A 14860-nucleotide genomic window follows, 5' to 3' on the forward strand; every position below is an offset into this window, starting at 1 on the left:
AAACTTAAAAATATTTGTGTATTTTCAAAATAAAAAAATTATAATATAATGCATTAACAAAAAATTAATGTGGCCTAAAACTAAACATGGATCTGAATTATTGCATAGTAAAAACTAATTTGTGTTTATATATATATATATATATATATATATATATTATCGACATGTAAATGCAAGTCCATTCCTCATAGGTGCACAGTGACGCGGAAGGGACACGAAGCAGCAAATTTTAAAACTGCGTCTATTTAACCAATTATCGTTTGCCACGTATAGGACAGAAACTTTACATTTTCCCTCACCAGGTTTAACTCGTAAACAGATTTTCTAGCACCATCCGATCTTCCGGAAAACCAACGGAGGGTATATCGCCTGATAACGTCACCGTCTCTTGTAGTTTCAAAAAATTGTTCAAAAATCTCTGTATTCTGGTCTCTTTTGATTTCGATTTAACCGCTCAAAATTCTCTTCGATGGCCGCCAATTCGAGCAGAGGTGCTTCCTTATACGGCGGTGCTGCTCCCTACAGATCAAGGTATCACATCCATCACTTGATCGTCGGTTTAGGATTCTTTTTTATTTTGTATTGATTATTATAGTCAATTATCGTTAATATCTATCATAATTTGATGTGCTATATCTGCAGGGAAGGGCTGAGCACGAGACCGGTGGCGGGCTCCGATGAAATACAATTACGGATTGATCCGATGCAAGCTGACTTCGATGATGAGATCTCTGGTCTCCGTAGCCAAGTTAGGCAATTGAGAAATGTGAGTTTTCTTCATTTTTTTTTTCAATTGAATTATGAGGCTCGTATGGTGAAGCAAAAGCATCACCAAACAGGGAACATGGTGCAATATTTGTTTAAGATTCTTGGTAATCATAATATTAGCTGGATAGTTTGTTTATGTTTAAGGTAGGAGATTGGGAGCGGGTTAAGTTTGGTATTTGGTTAATCGGTTTCTAATAGAGCTAGAGCGAAGCAATGCCTGAGATTAAATGGTTATAAATGTACTACTGAAGGACCTCAAATCTCAATGCTAGTTAAGCATGGGAATGTGATTAAATTTTTGGCTGCTAATTGTTTCTTTCATAATCTTTAGAGTAATGTTGTCACGCATTGTTATTTATCTTTTGCGTTTTTTCATGAATAAGATTTTGATGCAGTGTATGTAAGTAACTTGGAGGAGAATGGAACCTAAGCCTTTGTTTGGGAGGAAGTTTTTTAGAATAAACGTTCTGTTTGGGAGCCTCCAAAAATCTCAATTTTTAATAACCTTCATATAACTCAAAAAACTTTCCCTTCCTCTAGATAAAAGAGATAAAGTCCGTAACGAGAGTACTAGAGTAACGAGAGTATTAGAGTAAGGAGAGTATTAGAGAAAAGGTAGGAGTGTTGTCAATTGGATAAGTTGAGAGAAGTAAAATTGGGGTGGTTTGGTCATGTGAAGCGTAGACATACGGAGGTTACAGTTAGACAAGTTGTTTAAGGTAGTGGAGAAAGCGAATTCATATAGCCGACCCCAAATTTTTTGTAATAAAGTCTTAGTTGAGTTGAGTTGTATCCACTTAACTACTTAACTTGAAATTGTAGCAAAATAAAGTTAATTCTTATGTTTCACTGTGAGTTATGCTATCTGCTTATATGGAGAAGTTGTTCGGAAACACTTTGCGGGAGACATATGCATAATCCTTTTTTTTTATTCACTTCAATGTTGAATTAAATTAATCTTTTCTTGAGGCCATATATCTACCGACAGAAAATTACAAACTTTTATGTGTGTGAAGATTTTGTTACTTTATGCTTTTTGTTACTTTATTTACATTTTTGTCTCTACTTCCTACTTGCTTTCACTTGAAACTCAACATCAGCAGATGTTTCTTCCCTTAACTAATCTTAACAATATCGTCACTAAAATGTTTAAAGTTTTCTTTCGATTTTTTTTACTTTATTAGATCTTATACTAGTATATGCTGCAGGTGGCTCAAGAGATAGGAATGGAAGCAAAGTTCCATAAGGATTTCTTGGATAAGCTGGTAAAGTTTCCAATTGGCATGTCCTTTTCTTCATTTATTTTGCAGTTTTATATTATTTTTGACTGCCTTTAGTTCTTTTTAGTTTTATCTACATTGTTACTGCAGTGAAGTCATATTTCTATTTGAATAACTCTGTTGAAACCTTACTTTTGTGAATTTGGAGGGAAAAAAAAAAAGTGTTCCATAACATGAAATTTCAATAAGTTAAGGAGGTGGTGATTAAAATCTCTGAACTTTTAGTGCTGATAGTGTAAAATTAAAAGGTCTGTTGTGTTACTGGCTTAGGCAGCCACACACCTTATCTGCTGAGGAGGTTACCAGCTCAAATCTTCCCCTATTAAATGTTACTATTATTTATGTGCAGCAATTTTTAAATTTTGGCATTTTAATTGCTGGAAAGGAATAAGATTGATTGTATCATCACCATATGAAGCCTAAATCTGTAGTCCTGTGTAGAACTTTCTTTATTGTGTAGAGCTAGTAATGAAATTTTGTACCATCATTTGCTTACTATTCTGAGCTTTTTTGTTTAGACATAAAGCCATTTTCTTTTATTTCCTACTTGCAAAATGCTGCAACTGTTTTATGAGAGCTCAGTTTTGTGACTTAACAGCAAATGACCGTGATAAAAGCTCAAGCAGGTGTGAAGAACAACATAAGGAAATTGAACAGGAGCATCATTAAGAATGGTGGAAACCATGTGGTCCATGTGGTTCTTTTTGCACTATTTTGTTTCTTTGTTGTCTACATGTGGTCCAAAGTATCCAGAAGATGATGTGTTGGCCACTGAAAAAATGTTGAGATCCATGGGCATTCCTTGCATGGATTGGGATTTGGGAGGTGAAATGCGGGATCCATTGCAAAATCTTCACATTAGCTTCTTCATTTAACATTAGTTTATGTTACATTATAGTTGAACTGTAGATATTGTGTAACAAAGAGAGATTATCACTACGCCTGATTTCTGGTTGTTGATGTATAAACAAAGCTATATTCCATGCAATTAAGCTTTACTAATACAATTGTGCACTTCACATTTTTAGAATGGTAAATCAACCAAATATACTAGCATGCTCAGGCTGTTGTCTGTGGCTTGTTAATGGAACACCGAATGGCATCTTCCTGCTTCCTTGATTTTACTTGGTTGAGAACAGTTCTTGCCCACTATGCAAATTGCAAAATAGGTTTCAATCTTTCGTTGTGACCTACCTTCCCATCTTTGTAGAAGTTGAAGCACCCGAGATCCTGTTGAGGAGAGGGGCATTCCTTTTTACCCAACGGTTCCTTCCCTGAACCTTGATGGTTCATCCCAGATTGGACTGCCATCCGGTGATGTGCCATACTGATCTGTACCTGTGGGCTTTAGCCATCCTTTAGGGAAGAACTCCTTGAACTACTGTTTCTTTCCATGAAAAGCGTGCTTGCCACTTGCCAGTTGAGCACTGTGAGGGGAAGCAACAATGTCGGTGTTGGTTATCTCTTACCTGGATACTATTGTTACGTAAGCAGCAATGGTCATTTTACTCTTTTTATCTTTTCTCTTGTTAGTTCAAGCCAGTCCTATTGCTTTTGTATTTACCATTCTGTTCATCCTAGCATTTTAGGGAGAATTTCAGCAAGGAAAGACGAACAATTAGCAATTACCTCCCGAGTCCGCTCTATTCAATCAATGGGTGCTAAATAGAGCTTGGTCGCCAAAGGATAGGGAAACTAGCTTTGCTTCCAAAACTAATCCACTCATATTAGAAGCAGGAATCAATTGTATCGCATACATTAATTGGCTATGTTTTGAACAGGTTGACTTGGATATGTCATTCCCCTAATAATAAGTGGGGAAGGCCAGTAAGAGTATAGGTTACGAACTTGGTCACAGAAATTTATATCCTCAGACTGAACCACCTTCAATGTGCAGATGCGCCTTCCCTTGTAAACATATCAATCATTGCTGTAGCATTCTTGAATGATCTTCAATCCCTCCCCACTAGCGATGCGAGCCTTATGGTTCCCATCTTTCATTGACCTCTTTTCGTTTACCTGATGGGTCCATCCCGCAAAAACTCCCTGCTTTACACCTGAGCATTCGTCTCCTTCCCATGCCTCCCTCATTGTGACTCATCACAACCGCCTTCTCGAATCAGTAAGGCCGATCTCCTTCAAGTCCCTCTATTTTAACTTCTCCAAAGTTAGCTTCCTATCAGGTCTTGTAGTGTAGACATGATCCTATTTACACTTCAGCTCTTCCCAATGGAATAGTACCACCTTGTTGGCTTCAGGCAATCATTCTTTATAGACCAACCTACCAATGGGGCAACAGCACACAATCCATGCCACAAGTTTACGTAATCATAGTATGTATCTGAAACATAAGTCAACCCTCCATCTGGCCATGCGAAGGCATATGAATCCCTGGTTCCGTCTTTCGCATCATTTCCCTTGATGCATAGAAGCCTTGCCTTCCCTTTGACATTTCTAAAGGAAAAAATATTACTCAGCTTCATTTGCCTCACTGATGTCATTTAAAGAGCTCAAAAACCAAGTGCTTCCTAACATGGCACTTTTGGCGAACCTTAGATGAAGAAGATGACCGCGTCTCTAAGCTTTGCGATCAATCTATTGGAGTTCTTGGTGCGAGCAATCCCAGTGACATTGAATGCTAATCCTTTCCATTTTTTTGAAGAAAGCCCAATAAGCAGAAGTGGGAGAAGCGAAAGACTCAGATTGGGAGGCTCGAGATTAAATAAGGTGCATTGTGGTTAGGGAAAAAGAAACTTTTTTAAAAATATAATTTTAAATGTTAGAAAATAGTTTAAAAAAATTATTTAATTATTATAAAATTTTTATAATTAAATTATCCCCTCCCAAACAGAATATAAATCGTGAAGAATCTATTTGACCGCAATTTTTGCCAAAGAATTTAATTAATTATTTGAAAACAGTGAAAGGGCTAAAAGAGCCTTTTGTCTAAAATTTAATAAAGAGTTTAAAAAGAAAAGAGAGAGAAGCAAAAATTGAGGAAATACGTTCCGCAGTTTTGTTTGAAAATAGTGCAGGTAGAACTATTTTATAGAGGCCTTGTTGCCAATATCCACCATCAACGGTCTAACATCTTGAAAAATCCAGCAACCATATACACATTTAACCAGGGAACATGGGTAACTTCCAATCCTTAATTCCTAATCCTATTAACCATGTAATGTTTCGATAGTTTCTGTCATACAAGTTGACATAGTAATTTAGAATAATCTTGCAATTCTACATCAGCAGTCATTGCAAATCAGTATTCACTCCTATGCAACAGGTGCAATGAAAAATTAAATCATAAAATTGCTCACTGACATTCTATTTACAGATGCTGTACATCAATTTCCTCAATTCATCTGGCTAGTACCATTATTAGCTTAGACTGCAAATACAAGAAGCATTCAAATTATTCATCCGAAGAAATATCAACATATTATGCTGACCTGTAATCATCTTTGCCAACTGAAAATTGCACCAGCGCATGTTAGTTTTAGATCCCCAGCTCAGAAAACAGTCGCGATAATTTTGTTAGAGGTATCAGAATCAAAATGCACTACAAAGGTTTTTAGCTGTCAGGTTAGATGAAAGCTGCTGCTCTATTGGACCTGTAGGCCCACACAGCCTGCTCCTCTTTGTCTCTGAAATCTTCACGTGGGAAACTGCCACCGTAAGTGCATCCACCAAACCAAAGTCATCTTGCTCTTCTGACTTGCTGCTCCAACTATCAGATAATGAATGATGATTTGAATCCTCACCAAGGGAGCCACTCTCTACTTTGTTTCCATGCATCTCTCGAGGTGCACTTGCTGGTTGACAGGAAATGACTCCAACTTGATTCTTCATTTTTGACTTAATGGACAGTGTCTTTAACATGCGCTCTGTGTAGAAAATCATCCATGGGTGCCCTGAATCAATACCACTTCAATGGTAAGTGAGTCCAAAATTCAGACATTATTAAGACCAAGAAATATATCCAGAATGCAGTAGCAATCATGTGAGAAGAGTGATAAGCAAGAGAGTAGACAAGAACATAGCATACTGTAAAGTAAAAGATTAGTCAATTATGCAACTTTGAGTGTTGGACCAGTAAGAATACAAGTGATTAAACGTATCTCATAAGATCAGAAAATTTCACAAGCCACTGAAGTACGTGCAGCAACAAATCAGATCACATGGTTTTGAATGTTCCAGAAATTTACAGCATCAGAAACTTACTTAGCACTTCATCTGCGGTTATCCTTGCTGAAACATCCCTTGTTAGCATTCTTGAAACTAAATCACGGGCAGGCTTAGATATGGACTCCCATATTCCTGTGTGGAAATCAAGTTTCACATTCTTGATGCCCTCAAAAACAGCTTCTAAGGAGTCGCCTTGAAATGGAAGAACACCAACCAAGAGAGCATGTAGTAGGACACCAGCACTCCATATATCAACCTTCTCAGAATAATTTCCTGAAAGAACTTCTGGGGCAACATATGCTGGACTTCCAGCCAAACCAGACAATGTCTGACCTGCATTCCATCATTTCATTTCACAATGAAATCTTTGAGAACATAAACAAGCAGATAATCATGAAGGAGCCAGGATTTAACCCAGAATAGAAGTTTCTAGAGAAATATTCCAATAAACATGAAAGGAGCCCTAATGGGAAAATGATGGAATATATTACACAATTGGGCATATTAGGCATAAATTTCTACATTTCAATTTGTATCCTTTTCATATTTTACTATCATATGAAATTAACCACAAGTACCAATGAGATGGTAGCAGGCAACCAGACAATGGCTCTGATATGTTCCACACTGCATATGATACCAGATTTAGAATAATTTGTGAAGAGCATAAGAGTTCTACATGGTTCCATTTGAAATTAGAAAATAAATAGAAGAAGGGAAAACTCCTTTTAGAATTCTTCCTGTGACTTATTTTTACTTCAGCCAATAGACTAGACAAGATGGCACTAAATAAAAATTTTCACACACAAAATTCATGATATTAGACTCCACTAATGAATAAAAAAGAAAGATGCACAAAACTATCTTCAATAATTCAACATACTTGTTTCCTAAGGATACTGCCTGCCAAAGACAGCATATTTTATCTAACACTAATATATATTTGAGACACCATGTCATCCCGCCCTCTTGCATTTCCTGATGTTTGTACTTTGGCAATTTGTCCTATCAACTCCCTGGAGATACATATGAATTTTTTCCATTTAAACTAAATGCTAAAACATAATGGGTAAATTGCCGACAAAGAGCGAACACAATTTGAAAAGTGTTAGACAGCAAATAGCTAATTACTTATAGTAGGTAGAGACTTACAATTAGAAATTCTCATGGCCAAGCCAAAATCTGCAAGCTTTATTTTCCCCGAGCTCATGAGAAGTACATTCTCTGGTTTTATATCTCTGTGCACAACTCCCATATCATGACAATACTTGATAACTGACATCACATCTTTAAATATATTAGCAGCCCGTTGTTCTGAGTACCGACCCTCTTTGACCATCTGGTCAATCAAACGCCCCCCACAGCATAACTCCATCACAAGATGAAAACATTCTGTCTCCTCGTAGACAGCATGCAATGTCACAACCCCAGGATGGCCAGACAAGTGCTGCATTATCTCCACCTCCCTATGAACTGTCTCCTCCCCCTTCCGCAAAGTCTTACAAGCAAATTCTACTCCAGTTGCCTTAGATCTACACAACCAAACTGAACCAAATTTACCTCGCCCAATAGTGGCACCTGAAACAAAGTCATCCTCAATCCTATTCTTTCTACCTGTCTGGGTAGCATTATCTATACACCCTATCTTCCTCTTGAGGCCTCTTCCAGGTGGCACCAATGATGATGAGGCACCACAAGGTGGGGCAGTGGCAATGCCAGCAAGTCTACTTTTGCAAGAGCTAACAGGCTCATTATCAGCATCTTCTTTGCACCTCTTCTTTAACCTGTTGTAATCTTCAAGGGAATAATGAGACCTGAGATTTGATGATTTCTTGTCATGGCTAGGCGTTAATTCATTTTGTACATCTGCACATGCTTCCGTTTCACTCCCTTTCCTCTTCTTCCTCATAACAACGAATTAGGAAAATCTCAAATGACAAAGACCTTCAACAGTTCATCGAACTATGCCGGAAAAAAGAAAAGAAATGAATGGATTATTCCATTTTTGTAGCACTGCACCTCAGGGTTCTGTTCCTAGGATAAAAAGCACATATAAATTGACATCAAAATACGTTCAACAAGGCTCTGATTACCCCAAATCAGAGAAGAGCTAGACCATATTCGTTTTACAAAAGTTTTTTCCACTATTCCAAATTCTTCACCCTTCACCCTTTTAGTTCTCTCTGGTCCCAAGATAAACCCTAAAACCGCCCGAATTGAGAAAGCGTTTGATTACTTCGCATATAAAGAGCACTATGAGGATTCAAAGATAACAAAAATCGAATCGCCAACGCAATCATTATTCCTCAAATAAACTCCAATTAATCAAAGATTTTAAAAGGAGAAATGAAAAGTTAGGGCAAAAATCAAACCTTACAGGCCAAAATGTCCTTCGAATTCAGAAGAAAAATGATAAATTCCGCCCAGAAAGCGATAAAATACACGCGCATAACACAAATCTGTGGTTCGTTATTAACGAAACCTAGAAAGGGATGGATACTGAAAACCCTAGAAATCTCAGATTCAAGAAGATATGGGTAAAAAAATCTTATATAATCAAAATCAAGAATAGGAAAGGAGAGAAAAAAAAAATCAATCTTTATTGAAAGGCGAGAGCGATGAGCAGAGAGAGCAGTGAGGGTCGTTGGGTTTGGGTTTGGGTCTGGTGTTGGGGTTTTAGTAAAATGTTTGGCCTTTTAGTATCCAACCGAAGGGTCCGCTTAAGGCTCCGCTATGGCTTTTCTAAATTCGGGTCTACCCAAAAACCCAACAGTAGACCTCTGGGCTCTCTATAAATTCCGTGTGAAACAAGAAGATCTAGAGTAGCCGACGCAGACCTCGACAAAACAGCGAAGATGTCTCAGTGCATGAGAACCTTAAACCCTCCAAAAACCCTTCTCAACAACACTAATCTCTCATTATCCAATCCGACTGTACCTTCAATCTCTTCCTTTGAACCAAAATTCAAACCAAAATCAAAGAGATACCTGAGGATATCCGTAACTTCTGCACATAATCAAACCCAGAAACAAAAATTGTCACTTGATGCTCTAATCAACAATAGCCGCAAAGAGGAGCTCCTTGGCGCCATTAAAGGCTCATTATCTAATTGTCTCTCGGAGACAAATCTTCATTTGACGGTTCCCGGTCTCAAATCCAAGACCAGAGGAAAGGTATTTTTGGTTTCAATTCACTGTTTAAACCTTGTATTTTGGTTTACTTGGTTATGTGCCTCTTTCCGTTTGGTTGCAAGTTTAAGTTTTTTTTTTTAATAATTTCCTTTTCCAAGTTTAGAAACAATTTGGCGTTAATGATTTTCTTTTTGAAGGTTTTGTTTGGTTGCATTCCCATATCTGTTTAGCAAAGATCTTATGTAAAACTTGCTTTATTTTTTATGCTGGATGGAAAAATGATTGGGCAGCTTGATTTGGTAGGTGAGAGATATTTATGATGGTGGGGATTATCTTGTTTTGGTCACAACTGATCGGCAGAGTGCATTTGATAGAATTCTCGCTTCTATTCCCTTTAAAGGCCAGGTATTTTCGTGGGTTGCCCTATTGATTTTCTTCTTGGGGGTGTCTCGGTTAATGATTGATTAATTTAAATGTTAATATTATACAGATAAATTGTCAGAAAACTAGTTGTAACTGTCTTGTTCTCAGGTTCTAAACGAGACGAGTCTGTGGTGGTTCAATAGAACTCAACACATAACTCAGAATGCTGTTGTGTCTGCTCCTGATAAAAATGTTGCGATTGCAAAGAAATGCTCAGTTTTTCCTGTTGAATTTGTTGGTGAGTGTTTCAATTGCAGGGTTTTGGATTTTTTTTTTCCTTGTTCTTGTTGGCTTCATTTGAAAAATGTTTTGGAAAGTTTTTATCTGGTTCTGCAATTTATGTGGTAGTTTTATCTTGTTTAGAATAGCTTTGTAAATGGTAACTTCTAAGATGACTCACAGACTTGTCATTTAACATGATGTTTCATATTCAAAACTTTCAATCTTCTATTCTTTTTTTTTTTTTGGGGGGGGGAGGGGTGGGGGTGGATTTTTTTTTGGTATAATTGGCTCTGACTAGAACTTCTTATCTCATACTCATGGAATTTTTTTTTGGGGGAGAATTTTGTAAATCATATGAAGGTCAATCAATAAAGTCCCTGGTGGATCTGCTGAAAAGTTGTCCAGTTACATAAATTTATTATAGTGGTTATTATAATGGGAAATAAGTTTGAGGATTCTTGGTCCTGAATTTTTTTGCTGATCTTACTATTGCTGTTTATCTTTAGTTAGAGGGTATGTGACCGGAAGTACCGATACCTCGCTATGGACAATCTACAAAAGTGGTATCCGAAATTACTGTGGGAACGCCCTTCCAGATGGTGTGCTTCCCATTTCATCAATTGGTTTTTTACCGCTTAAAAATCTTGACCATCAAATGCTGTGGACTGATCCATTGCTGTGTTTTAGGCTTGGTAAAAAACCAGAAGCTGACTGAAAATATACTTACTCCAACAACCAAGGCTACAGATCATGATGTTCCTGTAACTCCTAGCGAGGTTTGATCATAAATTCCAATTTGAACTACAGCAAATAGTGATGTAAAAACTTTTTTTTTTTGTTTTTGGTTTTTTTCAGGTTGTATTCTCTATAAATGAGCTCCTATGTATGTTGTGTTTCTGCCTTATGGCTGGCTTAAACTTTATATTGTTCTTTTGGTCCCATTTCAGCTGTTGATTTAATTATCTTATCTGCTTCATTTGCCTAGCAGATAATTGAGCAGGGGTTAATGACTCAAGCTGATTATGATGAAGCCAGTAGAAAAGCATTGAGCTTATTTGAGTATGGACAGGTGATTTCCTTTTTCCTTGCTAAGACTTTGTGGTCAATCATTATTTATGACTCACATCCAAGGATGGATGTCTCCATAACAAATATACTATTGATTGCTTGGTGGCTTTTTTATTGAGTTAATATAACTAGCTGAATCATTCTGTGGGACTTGCAGCGTGTGGCTTTGGAGCATGGCTTGATATTAGTAGACACAAAATATGAATTTGGAAAGGGCTCTGATGGTTCAATTTTATTGATTGATGAGGTTTGAAACACTGATAATTTACCCACTATCACACATTTACTGTGCTCCTTGACCAATTAATGTCATTATGTGTTTTAGTATCTTTTCTTGCAATGTTAGGTGCATACACCTGACTCTAGCAGATACTGGATTGCACATTCTTATGAAGAACGCATTCAGGATGGCCTTGAACCTGAAAATGTTGATAAGGTGTTTTATGTGGTTTAAGTTTTCCATTCATCTATCTTGCACATTTATTAGATGCATTTATTGCTAATATCCTTTGTGTGCATGTCATTTATTTATTTTTTTTCAATGGCGTTTGGGTTGATCATCATGGGTGGTAGGAGTATTAGAGAAAAGGTGGGAGTGGTGCCAATTGAAGATAAGTTGAGGGAAGGGAGATTGAGGTAGTTTGGTCATGTGAAGTATAGACATACGGAGGCTCCAGTTAGACAAGTAGAGCATATTAGGTTAGAGGATAGAAAGAAAAAAAGGGGTAGACCTAAATTGACTTGGAGGAGAGTAGTACAACATGACCTAGAAGCATTACACATTTCTGAGGATTTAACCCAAAATCGTTTAGAGCAGAGAAAGCGAATCCATATAGCCGACCCCAAATTTTTGGGATCAAGACTTAGTTGAGTTGAGTTGAGTTATCTTGCACATTTATCAATGCATTTATTGCTAATATCCTTTGTGTGCATGTCATTTATTTATTTTTTTTCAATGGTGTTTGGGTTGATCATCATGGGTGGTTTTTATTTTGTTTTAGTGTGGAGCATTGATGATTTACTAAATGTTTGAATAACTTCACATTGTCTAGGAGTTCTTGCGGTTGTGGTTCAAGGATCATTGTGATCCATACAAAGATGAGGTAAGTCAACCTAAGAATTCCAATTAGATTATATTGTTTTTATCCATATTTTGCCCTAAATTTCATTTGCTAATGCAATTTTTAGGTCCTTCCTGATGCTCCTGAAGAACTTGTTTGTGAGCTAGCTTGGAGGTAAACCTTTTATGCTGCTATTCATTTACTGAGAAATGAATAAATGGTGAGTCACCTGAGGATGATAGTGAGGACTGAGGAAATCCTACCGAATTGACTATTAAATACCTCAGAATGTCAACGGTCTTCACCATAAATTTCATTTGTTGTTTCTGACAATGGTTGATGAAATGGACTCCCTACAAGTGAAAACTTATAAGACTTTTTATACCTTAATTTTTGGAAAAATAGTCTACCATATTATCCATATTAATTGGCTCTGATTTTTTCCTCTCTTGTATGATAGATATATTTTCCTGTACGAGAAGATAACTAAATCAAAATTTGAGGTGCCATTGTTAGAGGTAAATTCTAATGCAAAGATACCTTATTGTAATATGATATCAAGCAATGTCATTTGGTTCCTTCATGCTTGTAAAATGACATTTATTGACATAACAGTGTCTTCATGCAGGAACCAATACACGATCGGATCTCAAAAAATGTTGAATTAGCATTATCATCCTTGAAGTGATTCTAGGCGTGAGGCTCCACATGCTTCTCTGATTGAGATTACAGCAGGAATTGGAGACTCACCTTTCTTTGACGCTATTTTATGCGTTTGGTCTTTGGCTATGCTAATTTCCAGAGGCCTTGGTTTATGATTGAGTTGTGCATAATAGGCCAAATTATTCTGGGTCAACTCACTCATATTACAAATAATCAGCTGGTCTATTGTGTGCTCATCTTCATGGTGCATTTTCATTGAAAATAGAAATGAATGAATTTATGCAATACTATCCCAAGATCCCACCTGAATCTTATGAGAACCTGTGATGGTCATTCTGCTTGATGTGTTCTCCCATTTGACAAAATATAATAGGTGGTTGAAAGGTGAAACATGCCAGATAGATGTGAACTAATGGTACTCAAAAACAAAGTTTGCCACTGCCAGTGCCTTTCGCGAAGCACCGGAAACTTCCAGCAACAAATTTCAATTTAATGCGAGGAGTAGTGGGTTGGGGGAGAAAAATAGTGCTTCTATAATGGTTGAATTGATGATTTAATTCAAGGACTTGGAGTGAGACGGAGAAGAAAAAATTAGCAACCCTAGACCTTTTCAAGAACCCGACGAATTGCACAAAATGATTTGCATAATCAAAGCAGGCAAAGCATGGTACACAGTGAATTCAAGGTCTTATTTTGGACTAGAGCTGGAATTGGACCGGGGGTTTCGTTTAAGGGTTAAGGGACTGGAATCCAATCTAAGGGTCTCTTTGGATCTAGCTTTGATCTGGTTTTAATTTTAATTTGATCGATTCGGCATAGTTTTAATTAAACCTAAAGTTTTTTTTTTTATTAAATGATTTTGGTTTTGATAATTTAGATTTAACTGATTTTGGTTCTAAATTAGACTGGTCCAATTCTAATTCAAAGCCGGACTGCCGCCAAGGGTCCCAGAGAGGAATATGCTGGGAAGATTCTGCTGTAACTCATTGACCTCTTCAAATTTATATTGTTCAAAGGCTCAAATTGGTGGTTACAACACATAAGAGCTACATTTAGACATCTGCCTGTGCCCGGTAGAAAATAGAAATGGCTGCAAGTGTAAGTCTGTTTGGATATTGGGCGAGTCCTTTCACCCTCAGAATCAAGTGGGCTTTGAAACTTAAAGGAATTCAATATGAGTATATCGAAGAGGATCTACCAAACAAGAGTCCCCTGCTGCTGCAATACAACCCTGTTCATAAAAAAATTCCTGTCCTTGTACATGAAGGCAAACCCTTGGCAGAGTCTTTGGTGATCATGGAATACATTGATGAGGTGTGGAAGGAAAGTCCTCTTCTCCCACAAGATCCTTACGGTAGGGCAAAAGCACGCTTCTGGTCGAATTTTGCAGATGACAAGGTTTGTTCTTCTGTCTTAATACTACAGCTTGTTCATAAACTCTGTTGATTCTGATACCACTGCTCTTTTATAGTGTGTGCCATCGGTCATGCGAACATTTGTGGCAGAAGGAGAGGATAAAGAGAAAGCAGCAGAAGAAGCTAGGGAGCATCTCAAAACTCTGGAGAGTGGCCTTGAGGGGAAGCAACTCTTTGGAGGTGAAAAAATAAACTTTGTGGACGTTGCCGTTGGCTGGATTGGAATATGGGCTCGTATAGTTGAGAAAATAGCAGATGTGAACCTGATTGATGCAAAGACCATGCCTCTGCTTGATGCTTGGTTTGCCAAGTTTTTGGAACTCCCAACTATTAAAGAATGTGTGCCTCCATGGGATAAATTGCTAGAGCACAACAGGGGCTTCCGCAACATATTGACTTATGCAGCAACTTGAAGCCTTTCTCAGCAGTTGTAGCTGCACTTGCCTTATTGGCTGCCTGCATATTATGATGTTCTATAATCTGGACTGTTGATTCATGTAGATCCCGAGTTTATGAAATAGTTAGAACTAACGGCCTTGTACCTCTCTTGTAATTGGTCTTCTGACAAGAAAACCATAAAACTTTGTAAGGGAATGGTCAAAGACAATGGTATTATTATTATTATTACTATTATTATTATTATT

The 14860-nt window shown here is 37.3% G+C and overlaps 4 protein-coding genes across 5 annotated transcripts; 3 read left to right on the top strand and 1 right to left on the bottom strand.

Moving 5' to 3' along the window:
* Window positions 1–237: 237 nt before the first annotated feature.
* Window positions 238–3078, top strand: LOC110667179 (bet1-like protein At4g14600). Of its 2 annotated transcripts, none has more exons than XM_021827951.2 (4): window positions 238–531; window positions 643–766; window positions 1977–2033; window positions 2631–2776. In XM_021827951.2, the coding sequence occupies exons 1-4, from the start codon at window positions 470–472 to the stop codon at window positions 2715–2717; spliced, it is 330 nt and encodes a 109-aa protein (XP_021683643.2). In that variant the 5' UTR covers window positions 238–469; the 3' UTR covers window positions 2718–2776. The 2 variants fall into 2 exon arrangements, with proteins under 2 accessions (XP_021683643.2, XP_021683642.2); XM_021827950.2 differs by having other exon boundaries at window positions 271–531; window positions 2647–3078.
* A 2259-nt stretch (window positions 3079–5337) lies between these two features.
* LOC110667176 (serine/threonine-protein kinase PEPKR2) lies at window positions 5338–8926 on the bottom strand. The gene is made up of 3 exons (XM_021827943.2): window positions 7386–8926; window positions 6270–6566; window positions 5338–5959 (listed from the first exon to the last, which is right to left on the bottom strand). Exons 1-3 carry the CDS (start codon window positions 8140–8142, stop codon window positions 5598–5600), a joined length of 1416 nt encoding a protein of 471 aa, XP_021683635.2. The 5' UTR covers window positions 8143–8926; the 3' UTR covers window positions 5338–5597.
* A 109-nt stretch (window positions 8927–9035) lies between these two features.
* LOC110667177 (phosphoribosylaminoimidazole-succinocarboxamide synthase, chloroplastic) lies at window positions 9036–13086 on the top strand. The gene is made up of 12 exons (XM_021827947.2): window positions 9036–9406; window positions 9668–9769; window positions 9896–10025; window positions 10516–10608; window positions 10697–10785; window positions 10998–11078; window positions 11235–11324; window positions 11424–11513; window positions 12130–12180; window positions 12266–12312; window positions 12599–12656; window positions 12767–13086. The coding sequence occupies exons 1-12, from the start codon at window positions 9089–9091 to the stop codon at window positions 12824–12826; spliced, it is 1209 nt and encodes a 402-aa protein (XP_021683639.2). The 5' UTR covers window positions 9036–9088; the 3' UTR covers window positions 12827–13086.
* Window positions 13087–13514: 428 nt separating this feature from the next.
* On the top strand, window positions 13515–14849 carry LOC110667178 (glutathione transferase GST 23). The gene is made up of 2 exons (XM_021827949.2): window positions 13515–14199; window positions 14273–14849. Exons 1-2 carry the CDS (start codon window positions 13888–13890, stop codon window positions 14627–14629), a joined length of 669 nt encoding a protein of 222 aa, XP_021683641.2. The 5' UTR covers window positions 13515–13887; the 3' UTR covers window positions 14630–14849.
* Window positions 14850–14860: the final 11 nt, after the last annotated feature.

This window comes from Hevea brasiliensis, chromosome 12, assembly GCF_030052815.1.
Source record: "Hevea brasiliensis isolate MT/VB/25A 57/8 chromosome 12, ASM3005281v1, whole genome shotgun sequence".
Lineage (NCBI taxonomy): Eukaryota > Viridiplantae > Streptophyta > Magnoliopsida > Malpighiales > Euphorbiaceae > Hevea > Hevea brasiliensis.

Bases quoted from the DNA above. Each gene is read 5' to 3' on its own strand.
- LOC110667179 (XM_021827950.2), top strand. From the start codon at position 470: ATGGCCGCCAATTCGAGCAGAGGTGCTTCCTTATACGGCGGTGCTGCT. The intron at 532-642 runs GTATCACATCCA...CTATATCTGCAG, and splicing joins GCTGCTCCCTACAGATCAAG to GGAAGGGCTGAGCACGAGAC. The intron at 767-1,976 runs GTGAGTTTTCTT...TATATGCTGCAG, and splicing joins AAGTTAGGCAATTGAGAAAT to GTGGCTCAAGAGATAGGAAT.
- LOC110667176 (XM_021827943.2), bottom strand. From the start codon at position 8,142: ATGAGGAAGAAGAGGAAAGGGAGTGAAACGGAAGCATGTGCAGATGTA. The intron at 6,567-7,385 runs GTAAGTCTCTAC...GATGGAATGCAG, and splicing joins GGCCATGAGAATTTCTAATT to GTCAGACATTGTCTGGTTTG. The intron at 5,960-6,269 runs GTAAGTTTCTGA...GTATTGATTCAG, and splicing joins AACCGCAGATGAAGTGCTAA to GGCACCCATGGATGATTTTC.
- LOC110667177 (XM_021827947.2), top strand. From the start codon at position 9,089: ATGTCTCAGTGCATGAGAACCTTAAACCCTCCAAAAACCCTTCTCAAC. The intron at 10,786-10,997 runs GTTTGATCATAA...TTTGCCTAGCAG, and splicing joins TTCCTGTAACTCCTAGCGAG to ATAATTGAGCAGGGGTTAAT. The intron at 11,079-11,234 runs GTGATTTCCTTT...TGGGACTTGCAG, and splicing joins GCTTATTTGAGTATGGACAG to CGTGTGGCTTTGGAGCATGG.
- LOC110667178 (XM_021827949.2), top strand. From the start codon at position 13,888: ATGGCTGCAAGTGTAAGTCTGTTTGGATATTGGGCGAGTCCTTTCACC. The intron at 14,200-14,272 runs GTTTGTTCTTCT...GCTCTTTTATAG, and splicing joins CGAATTTTGCAGATGACAAG to TGTGTGCCATCGGTCATGCG.